Source organism: Dama dama, chromosome 24, assembly GCF_033118175.1.
Source record: "Dama dama isolate Ldn47 chromosome 24, ASM3311817v1, whole genome shotgun sequence".
NCBI lineage: Eukaryota > Metazoa > Chordata > Mammalia > Artiodactyla > Cervidae > Dama > Dama dama.
This window is the reverse complement of record NC_083704.1, coordinates 50,294,516-50,311,007: the sequence shown is the minus strand read 5'-3', so window position 1 is coordinate 50,311,007 and position 16,492 is coordinate 50,294,516. Positions and strand designations below refer to the sequence as shown.

The 16,492-nt window shown below is 37.4% G+C and overlaps 1 protein-coding gene across 1 annotated transcript in view; it reads left to right on the top strand.

Moving 5' to 3' along the window:
* Positions 1-16,492, top strand: part of CACNA2D3 (calcium voltage-gated channel auxiliary subunit alpha2delta 3) — an 839,655-nt gene that overhangs the window by 789,633 nt on the left and 33,530 nt on the right. Inside the window, exon 35 of the mRNA XM_061129193.1 lies at positions 3,840-3,951. Coding sequence (XP_060985176.1) covers positions 3,840-3,951 — 112 coding nt within the window. The remainder of the gene's footprint in view (positions 1-3,839; positions 3,952-16,492) is intronic.

The following is a 16,492-nucleotide window of genomic DNA, read 5'->3' as shown; positions in this document are numbered from 1 at the left end:
GTTTGGCTTGTAGTAGGCACTTAGTGGGGCTTCCCATGTGGCACTAGTGGTAAAGAATCCTCCTGCTAATGCAAGAGATGTAAGAGACCTGGGTTCGATCCCTGGGTTGGGAAGATCCCCTGGAGGAGGAAATGGCAACCCACTCCAGTATTCTTTCCTAGAGAATCCCTTGGACAGGGGAGCCTGGCGGGCTGCCATCCGTGGGGTCACAAAGAGTTGTTGGACATGACTAAAGCCACTTAGCATGCACCCACGCACGCACGCATGCGGGCGCTTAGTGAGTGTTGGCTGCCAAGGTGGTTTTACTGTTCAGGTAAATGATGATCATGATAAGTCACTTTCAGTGGGGCTCAAGGCAGGCTGTGTCTACTTCCTGAACTTCAATTTTCTCTTCTGGAAAAAAAAAAAAAAGAATCAGTCTAGCTGAGCTCCACGATCCTTATGTGCCAACACCTTTGTAAGATGATGAGTTTTAAATGCCTGAGAGTTAAAACAGTACCGATCAGATGACTGGCAGCCTTAGTTATTGGTTTGAAATTCCATAAATAAACAGTAACAACTGGCAAATATATGTGGTGTTTTCCTGTAGCACTCCAGACAGAGAAACATCTTCATAATAAACCATACTATTTAGATTAAATGTGGCCATGGTTTTATATGATAATTCATGTGTTTCCCAAAAGCTCCAAGCAACTTCTAGCCAATCTATAGTCTTACTTCAAATAAACTCAAGGGCTTATTACCACATCAGTATGGGTGACCTAGAGTTGTGAAAGGAATAAGAATTTACCCAGAAAGGATCAGAGCCAAATGAGTCTCTCCACTGAGATTTGGACTCTTTCCATTGTAACTGGGCCCAGACAATTAGAGATGGTGTGGTTATCAGGGTTATTTAAATCACGTGTGCTACCTGTCTCAGCCTGCCCCCCCAAAGATCTTTCTTCCTTTCTCTCATTGGCCAAACTTCATACAGCAGTTAAATATATATGTGTGGGAACCAGACAGCCCAAGTTCAAATATTGGCCCTGCCACATACTCACTGGATGAATTTAGGCAGTTCACTTCATCCTCTCCTCCATTCACTAATTTACAAAACAGAATTAACACTTTCTCCTATCTCATAGTTTGATTTGTTTAAATTTTGTCATGTAGTACTAGATAAATATGCATAAAGTGGAATGACATCTGGCATATAGTAATTTCTTAATAAATTTAGCTGTTACCATCGTTATATGCCATCTGCATGCTTGTACTGTATTAACTTATAAACTATGCTTTTATTTACTTAATCTTTATTTCAGCGAGCTGACTTTTTGAAAATTAAATATTAAAATGTGGCTTCCCAAATTAAAAGTTAGTCCTGTTTGCTGTATAATCCATTGTAAAAAATAATAACCCTGAAAATAAACTGTATTATCATATTATAGTTAGCTCCTCTGAGCTTCATGTTTGGCCTCCCTAGAATAAAGGAGAAAAAGAACAAATGAAAGAAAAAAAAAAGGCAAAAACTGCCTACCATCAAAGTCATCTTCCTGACAAGAATCAAGGACATTGATAAAGAAATGAGAAGAGAATGATGTTCCAACCAAGTGCCTCTGTGTTGTTACTGTTGAACCTGCGCCGACTGAAATCCCCTTGCTTTCCACTCAAGGCAGGCCATTTGCCATTAGGTACTGAGAATCTCCCGTTTCCTTTGTCAGTTTCATTTGCCTGAAAAACACCATTCAAAAGAATTATTCATTTGCTCAGCAAGCATGTAAGAACACTTCCTGAGAGCTAGCTCTGCAGGCTCAGGGGATAGACAGTGTCTGGAACTTGGCCCTTTGCAGGCGCGATGGCTACCAGCTTCGTACCCTCAGTGCTGTCAGGATCAGGAAGACAGCTATCTGTTTGCTATTCCAACCAAACAGTGATGGCCCAATAAGGCTGACAGTCTGAGGATTCAATGAAATAGCATTCACAGTAGAAGTGGTGGTGGCTGTAAGCGTGTACACTTGAGTAGCACTGGCAATGTACCAGCCACTTTCAATAGATGAAGTTGTTTCATCCTCAAACGACCCTTTGGAGTTGGTTCTGTTCTTCCCATTTTGCAGAAAGCATCACAGTGTGGAGAAATAAAAAGCCCACTTAATGTCACACAGCAGCAGCAGAATTCACAACCCCCAGAATTTGTGCTGTTAGCTACTCTGCAATTAGCATGTAGAGTAACATGAAGATGGTATGTAGGTGGTAACATGAAGGTGGGGAGAGAGGGGCAAAAATGCATGTGAAAAGATGCTTCTGTGTCATTCTGTTCAGAGTTATGCATGCATTAGACTATTCGTTCCTCAGAACAACCCTGTGAGTTAGTATGTGAATCACCGCTTAATGTCAGCGACCAGTTCCTAAAATCACGTTTTGCCCAAAAAGCTGATTGAGTCTACTTCCTTTTGTTTTAAATAAGAAAAACTACAGTGTATTATGCTTCAACTCCAAACCCCCAATCAATTTCCTCAGAATAATTAAAGCTCAGTAAAAAGGCCTGTATATAAAAAAATCACGTAAGGATATAAACACTTAAAACATGGCTTTCTGCTCACCCAACAATTACCTGGTTGTTACCAAACGGTTGTTTTGCACTCAGTAACTCTGTGATGCCTCTCTTAGTGCTGGCAGGCTCCCAGATGGGCATTCTATGAAACATCTAATGGTGGTTCTGACATCCAAACCAGTTGCGTTTGGAATATACCTAGAGAGATTGTTACAAATATATGTTTATATCCACGTAAACATCAGTCAGAAACTTCATATGAAGTTTGACTATTGGGAATCTATAAGCAAATGTTCTACTGGAAAAATGGTCGTGAGTAAACCTCCTGTGAAGAGTGCCTATACTGCCGGCATCTCCATTTTACAGATGAGAATCCTGAGGATTAGCTAAAAGTAGTGAAGCAGGAATTTGCACTCCAAACTCCTCTGACTTTACCTTTAACTAGTCTGCTAACGGTATCTGTCATCATTGTCATCATCACTAATGGCTTCATGACAATACTGGCTTTATTTTTGTTTTTTAAAGAAAAGAATATAAAATTTTTGCTTTTATTATTAATTGACATTACCACTCATTACGTTCCAGGTATTGCCCTAAGTACTCAGCATATATTATTTGAGTTCTCACATCAACCTCTAATAGAAGAAGTTTATCATGCCTAATTTACAAATTTAAAATATTAGGTTTTGAAATTTGCCTACTGGACGTAACTTGTTTAAATTATTTAATAGACCACCAAGCCCTTACCAAGTACCTACTATGTGCTTACCCGTGTACCAGGGTTATTTAGTACTATCTTTCTGCACAAGGAACTTCACAATAGTGGGATTAGGTTCATGGCTGTGTTTCATAGACATTACGTATTTTACTATTCCATATTTCAGTTTTGTTTCTGTAATAAAACCGTGCAATTGTATTATGACCTTTATCTCACCCTAAATAATACAGTGTAGCTTATATTTTATACATTTATTCGGATGTATATGTGTGTGTGTGTTTTTGTTGCTGAGGTCACATAAGTCTGAGGCCAGAGACCCAGTGAGTGATGTTGTACCAGAAAGTAGAATTCTTGAGATGCATAAATGATAGTTGATCACGCCAACAGAACTGCTTGAGGAATTATAGCTTATAGAGTTGCTTGGCAGATGAAATCACTTGACTAATTAGAAAATAATGCATTATGCTGTGCCTAGAAAAATCACAGAGCAGCAGGCGCGGAACTGCGTTCTGAGTTACTATGGGCTGCCAGTCACAACAAAGTCAGTGCCTTGTATTCTTTATCTTTTTTTTTCTCCCCTTATCCCTACAGCCCAGAAATTGAAACAGACCCTGGAGCCTTGTGACACCGAGTATCCGGCGTTCGTCTCTGAGCGCACCATCAAGGAAACCTCAGGGAACATTGCTTGTGAAGACTGCTCCAAGTAAGCACCCCTGCCCCACCCCGCCCCTTTCTGTTCGGTCGAGACCTTTCCCGGAAGGGCCGGCGCGGCCGCCATGGCCAGGATTGCGCTGCGGGCTGGAAACATGGCTGCCCTCTTGTGTGAGGAACTGTTTCCATCAGCTTGGAAGGAGCACCACTTGGCTTTGTTAGAGGGATCGTTTAGAGTTTGGGAAGCATTCAAATGTATGAAAATATGTCCTAGAATATGAGATTTTTAGCCCAGTTTGTAGATGGTTGGAAGAAGTCCTAATTGGTTTTTTATCCCAATTAACAGTTGGCAATTTATTTCACCAGTTGGGGGAAATTTCTCAGATGTTTTTATTCAAGGCACCAAGCCTTCAGGATTCACCCAAATCTGACACATTGGGAATTATTTCTTGGTGGCTTAATATGAGTGTCCCTGATTATTAATGAAGCTAGACCTCTTCTGCTGGTTTTATTGATCATTTGGGGTCTCTAGCTGCTTCTTTCCTGTTAGCAGTTCTCCCTTGAGTGGTGGGTCTATTCTTACTGATTTGGGCATTCTTTTTGTGTTTCAGATATGATTTCTTTGCAGTTCTGTGCTTTGTATGTGTCTTCTTATTCCTTGATCTGTCTTTTCACTTTTTATAGACATCTTTAGATGCATATAAATTTTCTTTTGCTTTTATTTTCATGTGGTCAAATTTATTATTTTCTTCTTTGACTTGTGCATTTTGTGCCTTGTTTCAGAAACTAGTCTCTACCCTAATGTAATACATATATTTTTATTCTGAACACATTAAAAAGTTGCCTTTCACACTTAGAATTTTAATGCCTCTGGAATTTATTTGTGTGAGTTTCATGATTTAGAGGTCTAATTTCATCCTTTTTCATATAGTTGGCCTGTTAACCAGCACTTTTTACTCAGTATTTTTTAATTTTCCAATAGATTTATTATGACATCTGTGTTATAGGCTGGGTTCCCATCTATGTGCAGCTCTGCTTTTAGGTTTTATGGTTTATGTGTCAACACCATATCTCTTTAATTATTATAGCTTTGTAGTGTGGCTTGATAGCTGAGAGGAAAAAAATCTCTTTCTCTTATTCTTCTTTTAAGTCAGCCTAACTGTCTTTGCCTCTTTACTCTTCTATATTAATTTTAGAGCCAGCTTATTAATTTTGATGAATTAGGGTTTGATTACAATTACCATAAGTTATAGATTAATTTGTAGATAACTGCTATTTTTATGATATTAGACCTTCCCACTTATAAGCTAAATATCCCTGTTTATTTACATGCTTCTCAATACAGTTTCATGATGTTATGTTAGATTTATACCTAAACAACTTATGGGATTTTTCTTTCAGAAATGGCATATATTTAATACTATATTATCTGATTGGTAATTGCTAACATATGAGAATCTCACTGATTTCTGTACATTATATATCCTGCACCCAGCTGCTAACTGCTCTTTTAAATCTAATAGTTTGTGTTTGGGTTCTTTTGGACTTTTTCTCATACATAGTAATATCATTTGTAAAATTTTTCCTTTCTAATCTCCACACTTAATTATTGTTTTATTGCACTGAACTTCTGATACATTTGTTGAATAGAAGCCATGAGAGTAGAAAACCATGTATTATTTCTAATTAAAAGAATTACTTCTAATAATTCCATGTTAAGTATGATGTTTGCTATAGGGCTTTTAAATTGTAGGAAAATATAAATAATATAAAATTTACCATTGTAACTATTTTGAGTATATAATTCAAGGGCATCAAGCACATTCCCAGTGTTGTGCAACCTTAATTATTATCCATCTTCTAAATTGCTATGAGTTTTTGGTAACCATTTATTAGGTTAAGGAAAACCTCTTCAAGTGTACTTGTTGCTCTTATTGTTACTGTATGAAACTTGAAGCTGTATGAAACTATGAAAATGTATGAAAAAATATTTTTTTGCATCATCACTAAAATAATTTTAATTTTTAATATGTTGATTCACCAATGTAATTTAAAAAAATTTAAATCATGAGCGTTGTCATATATATTATAAATGTCTTTAATAGTAGATGGGTTATGTAATATGAAACATACTTGCTTTTGCAGGATTGACTTTCATTGATTACAAAAAACAGGACAAAATTCATATTACTAGATTCATTTGCTCATGCTATGTTGTGAACATTTGCATTTGTGTTCATAAAGAGGAGTGGTCTGCACTTTGCCTTCCTTTCATTTGACTTTGCTATTAAGATCATTTTATTGTCACAAATTTACTTGAAGAGTCTTTCCTCTTCTTCTAATATCTTTAACATTTTGTGTAAGATTAAATTATCTGCCTCTTATAGATTTAGTAAAACCCATAAAACTATCAGTGATTGATGGGTTTTTGCTTATTTGTTTGTTTTTGTGTGAGTACATTTTCAGTTACTCTGTTAGTTTCTTTAATGGTTACATAATATCTCTTTGGAATTTCCATTTCTTTTTTAGATGATTTTGGTGATTATATTTCTCAGAAAATCGCCTATTGCATCTTACTCTTAAAGTTTATTGCATGCTTGCATGCATTTGTAAATAGTGTCTTTTTATTACACAGTTACCTTATTTGTGATTTTCCCCTTTTAAATCACTCTCATTCTCCCCATCTCCCTCCCTCGGTCCCTCCTGTTTCCTCCTCTCCTCTCTCTCTCCCCCTCACACTGGCACGGATATGTCTGTTTTGTTTTTCTTTCCAAAGAATCATCATTTAGTTCGCTTCATTCCCTCTGTTTCTTTGACTTTCTGTTTCATTTATTTTGCTTCTTCAGTGTATCATTATCTTCTATGTTTTGGGGATTTACTCTTTTTTTTTTTTATTTTTCTACCATTTTGTGTTTGATGCTTAACTTTTTCAGCTTCATTTGTATGTAAACATACATATATATATATATATGATTTCTCCCTACATTCCAGTTTTTCTTTGTAAATTTAATATAGTTTCATTGTTATTCAGCTCTAACAGTTTTCTAACTTTCACTTTTTTTTTTGATCTGTAAATTTTTAAATAGTGTTTTAAGATTTCCTAATCTATGGGTTTTGAGGCTATCTTTTTTTTTTTATTATTATTGATACCTAACTAAATGACAGTGTTGTCTATGTAACAAATGTGTTTTAATATGTGTGGAGACTTGCTTTGTATTCTAGAATTTGTCTCTGTGGTTTTAAAAGCAAGTTTTATTCTCTAAAAGCTGAGTGTAGAGATTAATATGTATCCATTGGATCAGGTGTGTTTATTGTGTTTCAAACTTTTTTTCTTGGTCTATTTTAGATGTCGAGCTCTCACCAGGCTTATGTATTTTTCCATTTTTTCATGTCATTCACTTTGTTTTGCTTTCTATATTGTGAAGCTATGTTACCATGGACATTTCTGTTCAAGGGTGGTATAGCTTCCTAATAAACTATTCCTTTTATCTTTTGTGTACTAACCCTCTTTATATGGAAGTGCTTTATGCTTTAATGCCTCTTTTGTTTGCTAATAGCATAGGATTAGAACTTCTTCTTTAGATAATATTTCCTAGGCACATTTACCCCCCAACACACACATTTTCGACTTTTTTGTCATTATGCGTTACATTATAAATAGACTGTAGCTGGATTTAAAATTTTATTATCTCTATTATTGACAGATTTAATCTTAAAATTTATTGTGCTTACCAGTAAGTTTGGATGCATTTCTACTATCATTTTATGTTTTTTCTTCCCCATGTTTTTTCTTTTCTTTTTTCTTTCTTTTTTGCCACCTATTATATTCATTATCTTCTCTCCATTCCCTTTTTCCCCTTATTAGTATACTAGTGTATTCCACTAAAGTATACATTCTATTTCAGTTGGTCAGGATTTCTTCCTTCCAGGAAGATCTATTACTCCAGAACAAACAAGGCCTTAGGACCTCTGACTTGGAGTATATCTCATCTCTTTCATGTAGTATTTTCTAACATTTTAGTTCTCCTGTGTTCTTAACCTACCAAATATATTATTATTATTATTGCTGCCTATAGTAAATGAGATGCTTACTACTTTGTTTACTTACCATTGCCTTTTTAAAAACTATTGTTTTTGGTTCTACAGTATATTAGAAATCGTTTTCAAGAATGATCTGGGAGTGATAAATTATCTCATTCTTTATTTAAATTCTTATTCAATATGTACTCTACAGTGATACTTTAACTTCATACTATCCAAATTGATATTTAAAAAATCCTATTCCATTGTCTTAGGACTTTTAGTTTTGCATCTTTATAAGTAGTCTGGCTTTTCATTCCTCTCTGATGGTTTTTAAAATGTGTCTCTTTAATGTTCTGATGTATCACTGAAGTGTATTTAGATTTAAATGTATTTCTGTTTGTGTACTTTATTCTATATAATTTCCTTAAGCATATTACAGTTCACTAATTTCCTTTTGATTGTGTCTAGTCTGCTTCTTAAAGAGTCCACTGAGATTTTTTTTTTAAGTATTGCATTTTTGAAAAAAATCAAGTATGGTTGATTTATAGTTTTATATTATTTTCAGGTGTGCAGAGAATCCATTGCGATCTTAATAAGGTTGTTTTTTGTTTGTTTGTTTCTAGAAGTTTTATTTGCTTTTACTAAAAATCTGTATTTCTTTACATAGAGCCTTATTCTTAAGTTTCTACACATGATAATAAAGGCCTTTTAAGATTATTTTAATAGTTAACTTTCTGAAGGTACCAATCCTGTTGTTTCTCGTGTCTGCTTTCTTTCCTGGTTGATCATTTCTCATGTGTTTTGTCATTTTTGACTGTGAACTGATCTTTGCTATTTATTATTTTTGTGGGAAGAGATTAGAGCCTGGGTTTCTCCTCATAATAGACTTACACTTGGGCTTCGATCATGTGTCCTATTGGTATTGACTGCCTGGGAATAATTGTTATGTAAGCTTTTGTATTTAGGAGTCCCTGCATTGTATAACTAGAATAAATATTTTTCCTAAGCAGCATGTAGTTTAGGCTTAAAGTTTTCTCACACTAATATTCTTTATCCCATTCAGAGTCCTGGACAGCAGCAGATAGGATTTTCCACTTAGCCTATAAATGTGCAAGTGGGCTTTTAGTGTCTTTTCTTGTAAGTTCTTTTGCATTTAAACACACTTGTTTTATTTTATTATTTCATCCAGCATCTCTAACAAACCAGCTTCTATCTTTGCCCAGTGTACCATCTTATAGTTTACTGTATCAGCTGAGGACTTCAGAACCATCACAGGAAAGCACTGAAGTACAGTGGTTTAGCGCAGGGCCTATGGAGTCAGAGGGTTCAGAGTGGGAGTCCTAATGTCATGAACTGCAAATTGTGTGACCTGGAGTAAAAACCAAAACTCTGAAACTCAGCTTCTTCCTGGGTAATTTGGGGGATAATAATAGTGAGCATAGCATTGGCTTTTTGTAAGATGTAAGTGGGAAAATTTATGCTATGAATTTACATAATGCTTGAAAGAGAGTAAGTATTCAATATATAGCCACACTTAACTGAAAGTAAAAGTCGCTCAGTCGTGTCTGACTCTCTGCGATCCCATGGTCTATACAATCCATGGAATTCTCCATACTGAAATGGGTAGCCTATCCCTTCTCCAGCAGATCTTCCCAACCCAGGAATCAAACCAGAGTCTCCTGCATTGCAGGTGGATTCTTTACCAGCTGAGCTACCAGGGAAGCCCATGGCAACACTTAACACAAGTATAATACCATACCAACTTAGTATAAAAAATTTTTAACCTCGAGAAACCATTCTGTTGAAATGTCATTGTCCCTTTTCATAGTCTACCATCAATTTATGTCTATAGAATTCCCTGGAGAAAGAGGTCTCTCAGATGACCAGTTCGTGTATAACTTAAGTTCTGTTGACTATTCATGGCTCTGTGGCTCTGTCAAGTGACTCCATTGTTTTTATAATACTCCTGAACCCTTTTGAGCAGAGGGGTATCATCCCCCCAGTCATCATGACTGCAAACTCCATTAGGTGGCCAATATCTCTTAGCAGATGATAGATGATCATACTTAGTGGAGTAAGTTAACTTTCTCATTTCCATTCTAAGTGAGAAAACAAATAGAACCAAGAAGGACAACTGCTAGGGCAAGCAGTATTTTTCCTTGTTGACTTGCAGTTAGAAACGAAAGAGATGAACACTGCTTGATGAAAATATAGATTTCAAACTAAACAGAAGACCACCTTTCATTCACTGGGAGGTAAATGTGTTCTTGCTACATCCTGGAATCTGCGTAGGGTGCTTTAGGGAAGTCAAGGATGGATAAGATAATGAAGTAGATGCTGAGGTATTGACACCTCCCATGACTAGTCTGTTTCACAGTGTAAATTCCACACTCACAGGAGTGTGGGTTGAAAACCGATAGGAGTTTGGGAAGTTAAGAAGGCCATGTATAATTTGCTGGCAGCAGTGAAAAGATAAGATTTTTCTTTCGAAGCTTTATTTCAAGGCCACTGCCCAGCAGCTCTGTCAAAAACTATGGAGGCAAAAAACAGTAATGGTTCTGGGGTCTGAGTGAGGAGAAAAACAGGGACTTGTGCTTTTCCTTTTTTTTAAATTAATATTTTTTGTGTGTTTTTGACTGCAGCAGGTCTTAGTTGCAGCACTCGGGAGCTTCAATATTCACTGTGGCATCGGGAATCTTTTATTAATAGTTGGGGCATGTGGACTTGGTTGTGGCATGTAGGATCTAGTTTCCTGGCCAGGGATGGAACCTAGGCACCCTGTATTGGGTGTTTTAGCCACTGGCTCACCAAGGAAGTCCCTTTTCTTTCTTTTTAACTAAAATTTATATTAACATAGAGCAAATACAGAGAAGTGTACAAACCATAAGTTTGCCGGTTGGCTAGTTTTCTCATAAAGGGGACACATGTATGTAACCAGCACTCAGGCTAAGAAGTGAAAGAACATTACCAGCCTCACAAGAGGTCCTCCACCTCCCCGTTTCTGAGCACAACCTCCACTTACCATATGATAACCACTCTCTAGATTTCTAACATCGTAGATTGGTTTTACCTGTTTCTAATATCTAGTTTGTTGTTATTATTCAGTCACTCAGTCATGTCCAACTCTTTGTAACCCCATGGAGTGCAGCACACAGGCTTCCCTGTCCTTCACCATCTCCTGGAGCTTGGTCAAACTCATGTCCATTGAGTTCGTAATGCCGTCCAACCATCTCATCCCCTGTCTTCTTCTCCTCCTGCCTTCAATCTTTCCCAACATCAGGGTCTATTCCGTGAGTCGGCTCTTTACATCAGGTGGTGAAAGGATTGAAGCTTCAGCTTAAGCTTCAGTCCTTCCAGTGAATATTCAGGGTTGATTTCCTTTAGGATTGACTGGTTTGATCTTGCTGTCAAGGGACTCTCTAATTTGTGAGATGACAATTTAGTTTTTAAGATATGAGAGCTGATACATAAATTACCTTAAAGGAGGTTTCTAAGAAATTTGCCAGGGGGAAAAAATAGGACTTTAGGGAAAAAAATTAAAACTAGCTTAGAACTTCAGTGAACATTTCTTGATTGTGTGTCATATCCTAGACACTGGGCTACACTGTGGGGAGTTAGCAGTGAATGAGGCAGACATGATTCCTTCCTCGTGTAGTTTACAAAGAAGTAACTAGGCAGTGTCAGCCCTCCTTGCTTCACGCCAGGACTAGAGAGTAAATTTCGCACAGCAGCATGGAAGGGAGGCTTGGAGTGGTCAATAGAGGCTTCCCTGGGACTTCCCTCATGGTCCAGTGGTTAAAAATCTGCCTTGCAGTGCATTGGATGCAGATTGATCCCTGGTAAAAGAAGTAAGATCCCATATGCCACGGAGCAACTAAGCCCACGTGCCACAACTAGAGGGTCCACGTGCTGCAACATAAAGATCCCATGTGCCACGACTAAGACCCCAGCAGAACCAAATAAATACATATTTTTTAAAAAGAACGCTACTTGAAGAAAGCATAGAATGAGAGAGAGAGAGAGAGAAGCTTCCTAGATAAAAGTAGCATCTAATGTAAGAACACCAAGTACTGAGGAGTTAGCAAGTAGGAGTATCCAGAGAGAAGGAAGAGACTTGTGGAGACAAGAAAAATTGTGGTTTGTTCAACAAGTTTTTACACGGGAAGCTGGGACACAGAGGTGGAGGTGAGAAGCAAGGAGACGAGGACTGTGGCCCCTTTGACCCTCACAGAGCACTGGTCCTGTAAGGACTTAAGCTGCTGCCCTGACCCCAGTGTGGACCAACAGAAGTTTCAAGGAAGGGAAGAAAAATGACCAGATTTCAGATGATGGGAGAAATGACAATAACGGTGATGCTAGACCAACCTTTGAAGCAGAAACTTTTGATTCAGATAGGCCATTTGTTGCACCTCTGAATGTAGCCCCCCAGCACACACACACAGTCTGGTCCTCATCGAGCCGCCTCAGCTGTTTCTTCCTCTCCATTCTCCTCCTCCTCTTTTTAGGGATTAGAAACTAACAAGTTGGCTGGGGTGACTAGTGGAATGAAAAGTCAATTCATGACTAGTTTTTTTTCCCTCATCCAAAAATTTTTGTGAGGCTTTGTTACAAATTTTTGATACGATGCTCTTATCACATCAAAATAGATTCATAAAGAATAGTCTCACTGACAGCTTTTGAAGGATTAAATTCTTATATTCTTATTTTCACGTGTCTCATTCTCTCTGTCTTTCCTTGTTCCATTTTATGAAGTAAAATTTATTAGAAGATGTATATATTTATTAAAGAATGAAGAGAGCATTTCACATTTTGTATGAGCTTTGTATTCTTGGACTGCAGTATGTCAACGACGGAAATACTGTTATTTGGCTTTTGTTGATGGTCCCTTTGTGACAGCAGGTAGACTTTTCAGTACAATGGCCAATAGGTTTAGTGGCAAACAGGCAGCTGAATTTGCCCTACCGCTTTATGTTCTATGCGTGTAGAAATTTGTCAACTTTTGCCTTGGAAAGAATGAGCTTTTGCAGGATGAGTTCTCTAAAATAGTTACTAATTTTTGACTAGCTTCGTAGGTAACTTCAGGTCAGCGGCAGTGACATTCAAAAATAACACAATTCTACAGCATTTGGCGACGAGTGAGTTGGAAACTGAGTTTGGTGAAAATTACAGTATTTCAAAAATTACGCACTAAGATCTTTTTCAAAGAAAAACATCTCGCCTCCCGCAATGGAACATAGAAAACTGTGTCCATTACAAACCATTTTCAAGGCAGCGATTACTTTCCTCCACAAGCAATAGCAAACCATAGAGCAACCAGAGCACTGTGCACTTCCCACGGGAACGTGCTTCCTGCGGCAGTTTGCTGGTGGCTATTGTTAAGTGTCTTCAGATGGTCAGACATCAGATAACCCTGGTGTCTACACATCTTGGTAAAACTCAGGAAACCGTGTCAGGTGGTTCTAGCCATATTATAAGTCTTGTTGGTCTCCAACAGTCTTTGAAGACTGGCTGCTCCCAGCTCAATCTCTGTGTCCTGTTTCCAGAAGCCCTTGTTGGTTTTATATGGAAAAACCATCAAGAGGTGACTCAGTTGCTCTAAATAGAAACCATCATATTGGCAACTCCAAAAGTGGACATTTATCTGTCTATAGCATAGACAGATATATTTTAACAGAGGGACAGTATGCAGTGTTTAAAAAAGGATTTTCAAAAATATAGGGTTTATTAAGAATGCAGGAGCCTAAAAGAAAATAAGAATTTACATAAGAATGTCATTAGGGTTGGTGGTTTGGCTACTTTAACCAATAATTTTCGTCATTCAATATCCCACTGATTATTAAATTAATCTGTTATTCAAACAGCAATCTAAAACAACTCAACCCATATTTTCTGGGCATTTGTGACTGTCAACAAGCTTAACAAAATTGAATATCTAAGAAGAATGTGATGTTTTAACTATTTTCCAGTACATCGCTGTTTTTCTTGATACCCCCTCATCCTTTGATGAGAAAGGGATCCACAAAGGTTCCCTTGGAATGGGAATCAATTGAATCAGTTGCTGAGTTAAATATTTTAACAATTTAAAAAATAGTTAATCAGAATGAAATTAAACATGTGCCACATATTTAATGCCAGAACTTTAAAACTCTTGTCACATTTCAGTGCGGGCAAGATATTACTTTCTAAGGCAAATTAGATTTTTATATTGTTGTTTTGTGTGTCTTTGTGTGTGTCTGTCCTTTTTTTGGGTAGTATTACTCACTGCTTTTCATAAGAATTATGTTGCCATCAGTTTCACTTTCGTATCTGCACACAAGTTTTGCTCATCTTCCTGGAAGCCCCAAAAGCTGTGGCTACACTTCTCTTCTCTCATCACTTCTCCCCACGCGCCTTTCATTTATCCGCTAAACTGAAAGAAAGTAATTGGTCTGGAAGCTGTGTTGACATGTTTCGTGGGCTACAGTTCAGAGAACCATAGTTCAGGGATTCCATTTTCCTACAAACGAATCCAATTTCCTGTTGAGGTCTTAGGCTGGGTGGGCGATTTTACCGCAAATTCTTCAGACTGTTCTCAGCGAATGCCCTGCAGGTGTTGTTACCAAGTGGGTCTTCTGGAAACAACCTGTAAAACGCAACCACTGCACAAGGGGGACATGGTGTCTTCCTGGAATAAAGACTGAGAGAATAGATTCTGGGACTGGGCTATCATCTAGGCTGCAGCACTTAAGCATGCAAGGATTTTCACCAATGAGTATTGTAGGTTTCAGTCCGCTCAGCTCTGAAAGGGCTATAATACCTGCCTCACAGGATCTGTATGTGGGGTAAAAAAAGAAAAAAATTGTAGCCCCCATATTTATCACAGTGCCCAGCCCAGAGTAAATGCTTCATAAATGGGAGATATTTTTATAGCACACCCATCTGTGTTGACAGCATTGTAGGAAAACCACAGAACTCCAGTCAGTCCCCTCTTCCAGATTTCTTAGCCTGGAAGGTAAAACTAATAGTTTCAATCAGAAAAAGTAGTTGGTGAGGTTTTTCTGCTCCAACGAGACAGTCCTAGATAAAGTAGATCTTGGAGTTTTGCCACTTCTTGGATCTACTTGAGCTCTCGGTTCATAAAAAACTTGGAATTCTGAATTAGGGACTACACATATTCACTAGTGATCAGATACTTCATTACACAAATTAGATACAGACTTTGCCAGTGGGAGTACATTAGTGTCATGAATAATATAATTTGTAGGCGTTAAAATGTAACAGTTTTTAACCACTTAATTTGAAAGCATACATTAATTTGTTGAAATATTTTTGTATCTCCTGCTCTATAGATTCTTGCCAAACTACTGTACTCAATCTTGTTTTAAATGTGTAAATAAATGTGATTCAATTTCCCATGAAATAATCATCGACCCTTTTAAGCAGGCTTTAATTCAGTTCCAAACAAGACAACTTTCCTACTCTACAGTGAAATTAACACCAAGGGTCAAGTTCTTTCCTTTGAAGACTGAGGGTTATGCACTTTATTTTTCTCCAGGTTTTCTCTTGGTGTAATTTACTCACTTAGATCTCACCATGTTGGCTGGCAATGTGCAGAGCATATATCACTGAAATCAAAATAGTTCCTCTGTCTTTGAGTTTTACAGTGTCAAGTCCATGCATCTCTGAAGGTGGTATATTGGAATAACTCCTGGATTCTAAATAGATGTGATTCTTTCCATCACCAAATACTTAAAATAGGACTCTATCAAATCTGAGTTTTTCAGCAGTGTGTCATGTAATGTTGATGACCTGCCACTCATCCTGTAATAAAGAGCTACCTTCTTTTCATATTACAGTATGGAGCTAGGCTTGAATCATTTAATATTAGCTCTTAGAGTGAACAACCTAGTTAGTGCTGTATATTTTTGGTTGCTAAAAACATCTTGGCTTTAAAATTTATAAGGGAGGAGGGAGAAGTAAATGCTTGTCTTGATAGCTTTATTTTGAATTGTTGAAATATTGCCAAAAGATGAAAATGTGGTCCAAACACATTAGAATAATTGGGATTAAAACCTCTGATTGATTTTTGTACCAATTCTTCTGAGTCTCAATTCAGTAAATCACTTTACTGGAGACAGGACTTCTGATTCTCTTTCTCAAATGCTTAAAGAGGGAAAAGTGCCCTATTTCCAAAAGCAATGATGATTACAACTTTTGAGGTTCCAGATAGAACGGCCATTGTTGTGTAGATGTTACTATCTTTACTTGCCCTTTGATAAGCCATGTTTGGAGAGGTTTTAGTACAGGAAATGTTGTAAATTACTGTTTTCCCTCAAGAGTCCATGATGCAAAATGAGAGGGGCACATGTCTGTAATGACTAGGCAGGTCTCTACCTGACATGAATTAGTCTCACAACAATTTCCCATTTGTACATTTCTTAATGTGTGGGAAAGCTGGGTGGGAGCACATGTAAGTTTGTCTGGGCTCAGAGCACAGTGAGGCTTTCCTCTTCCATGCCGGAGGGTAGGAGACCAGCAGAGCCCAAGAGTATTTTTAGAATGTTTATTTGCATGCGGAATGGAGGAGTGCA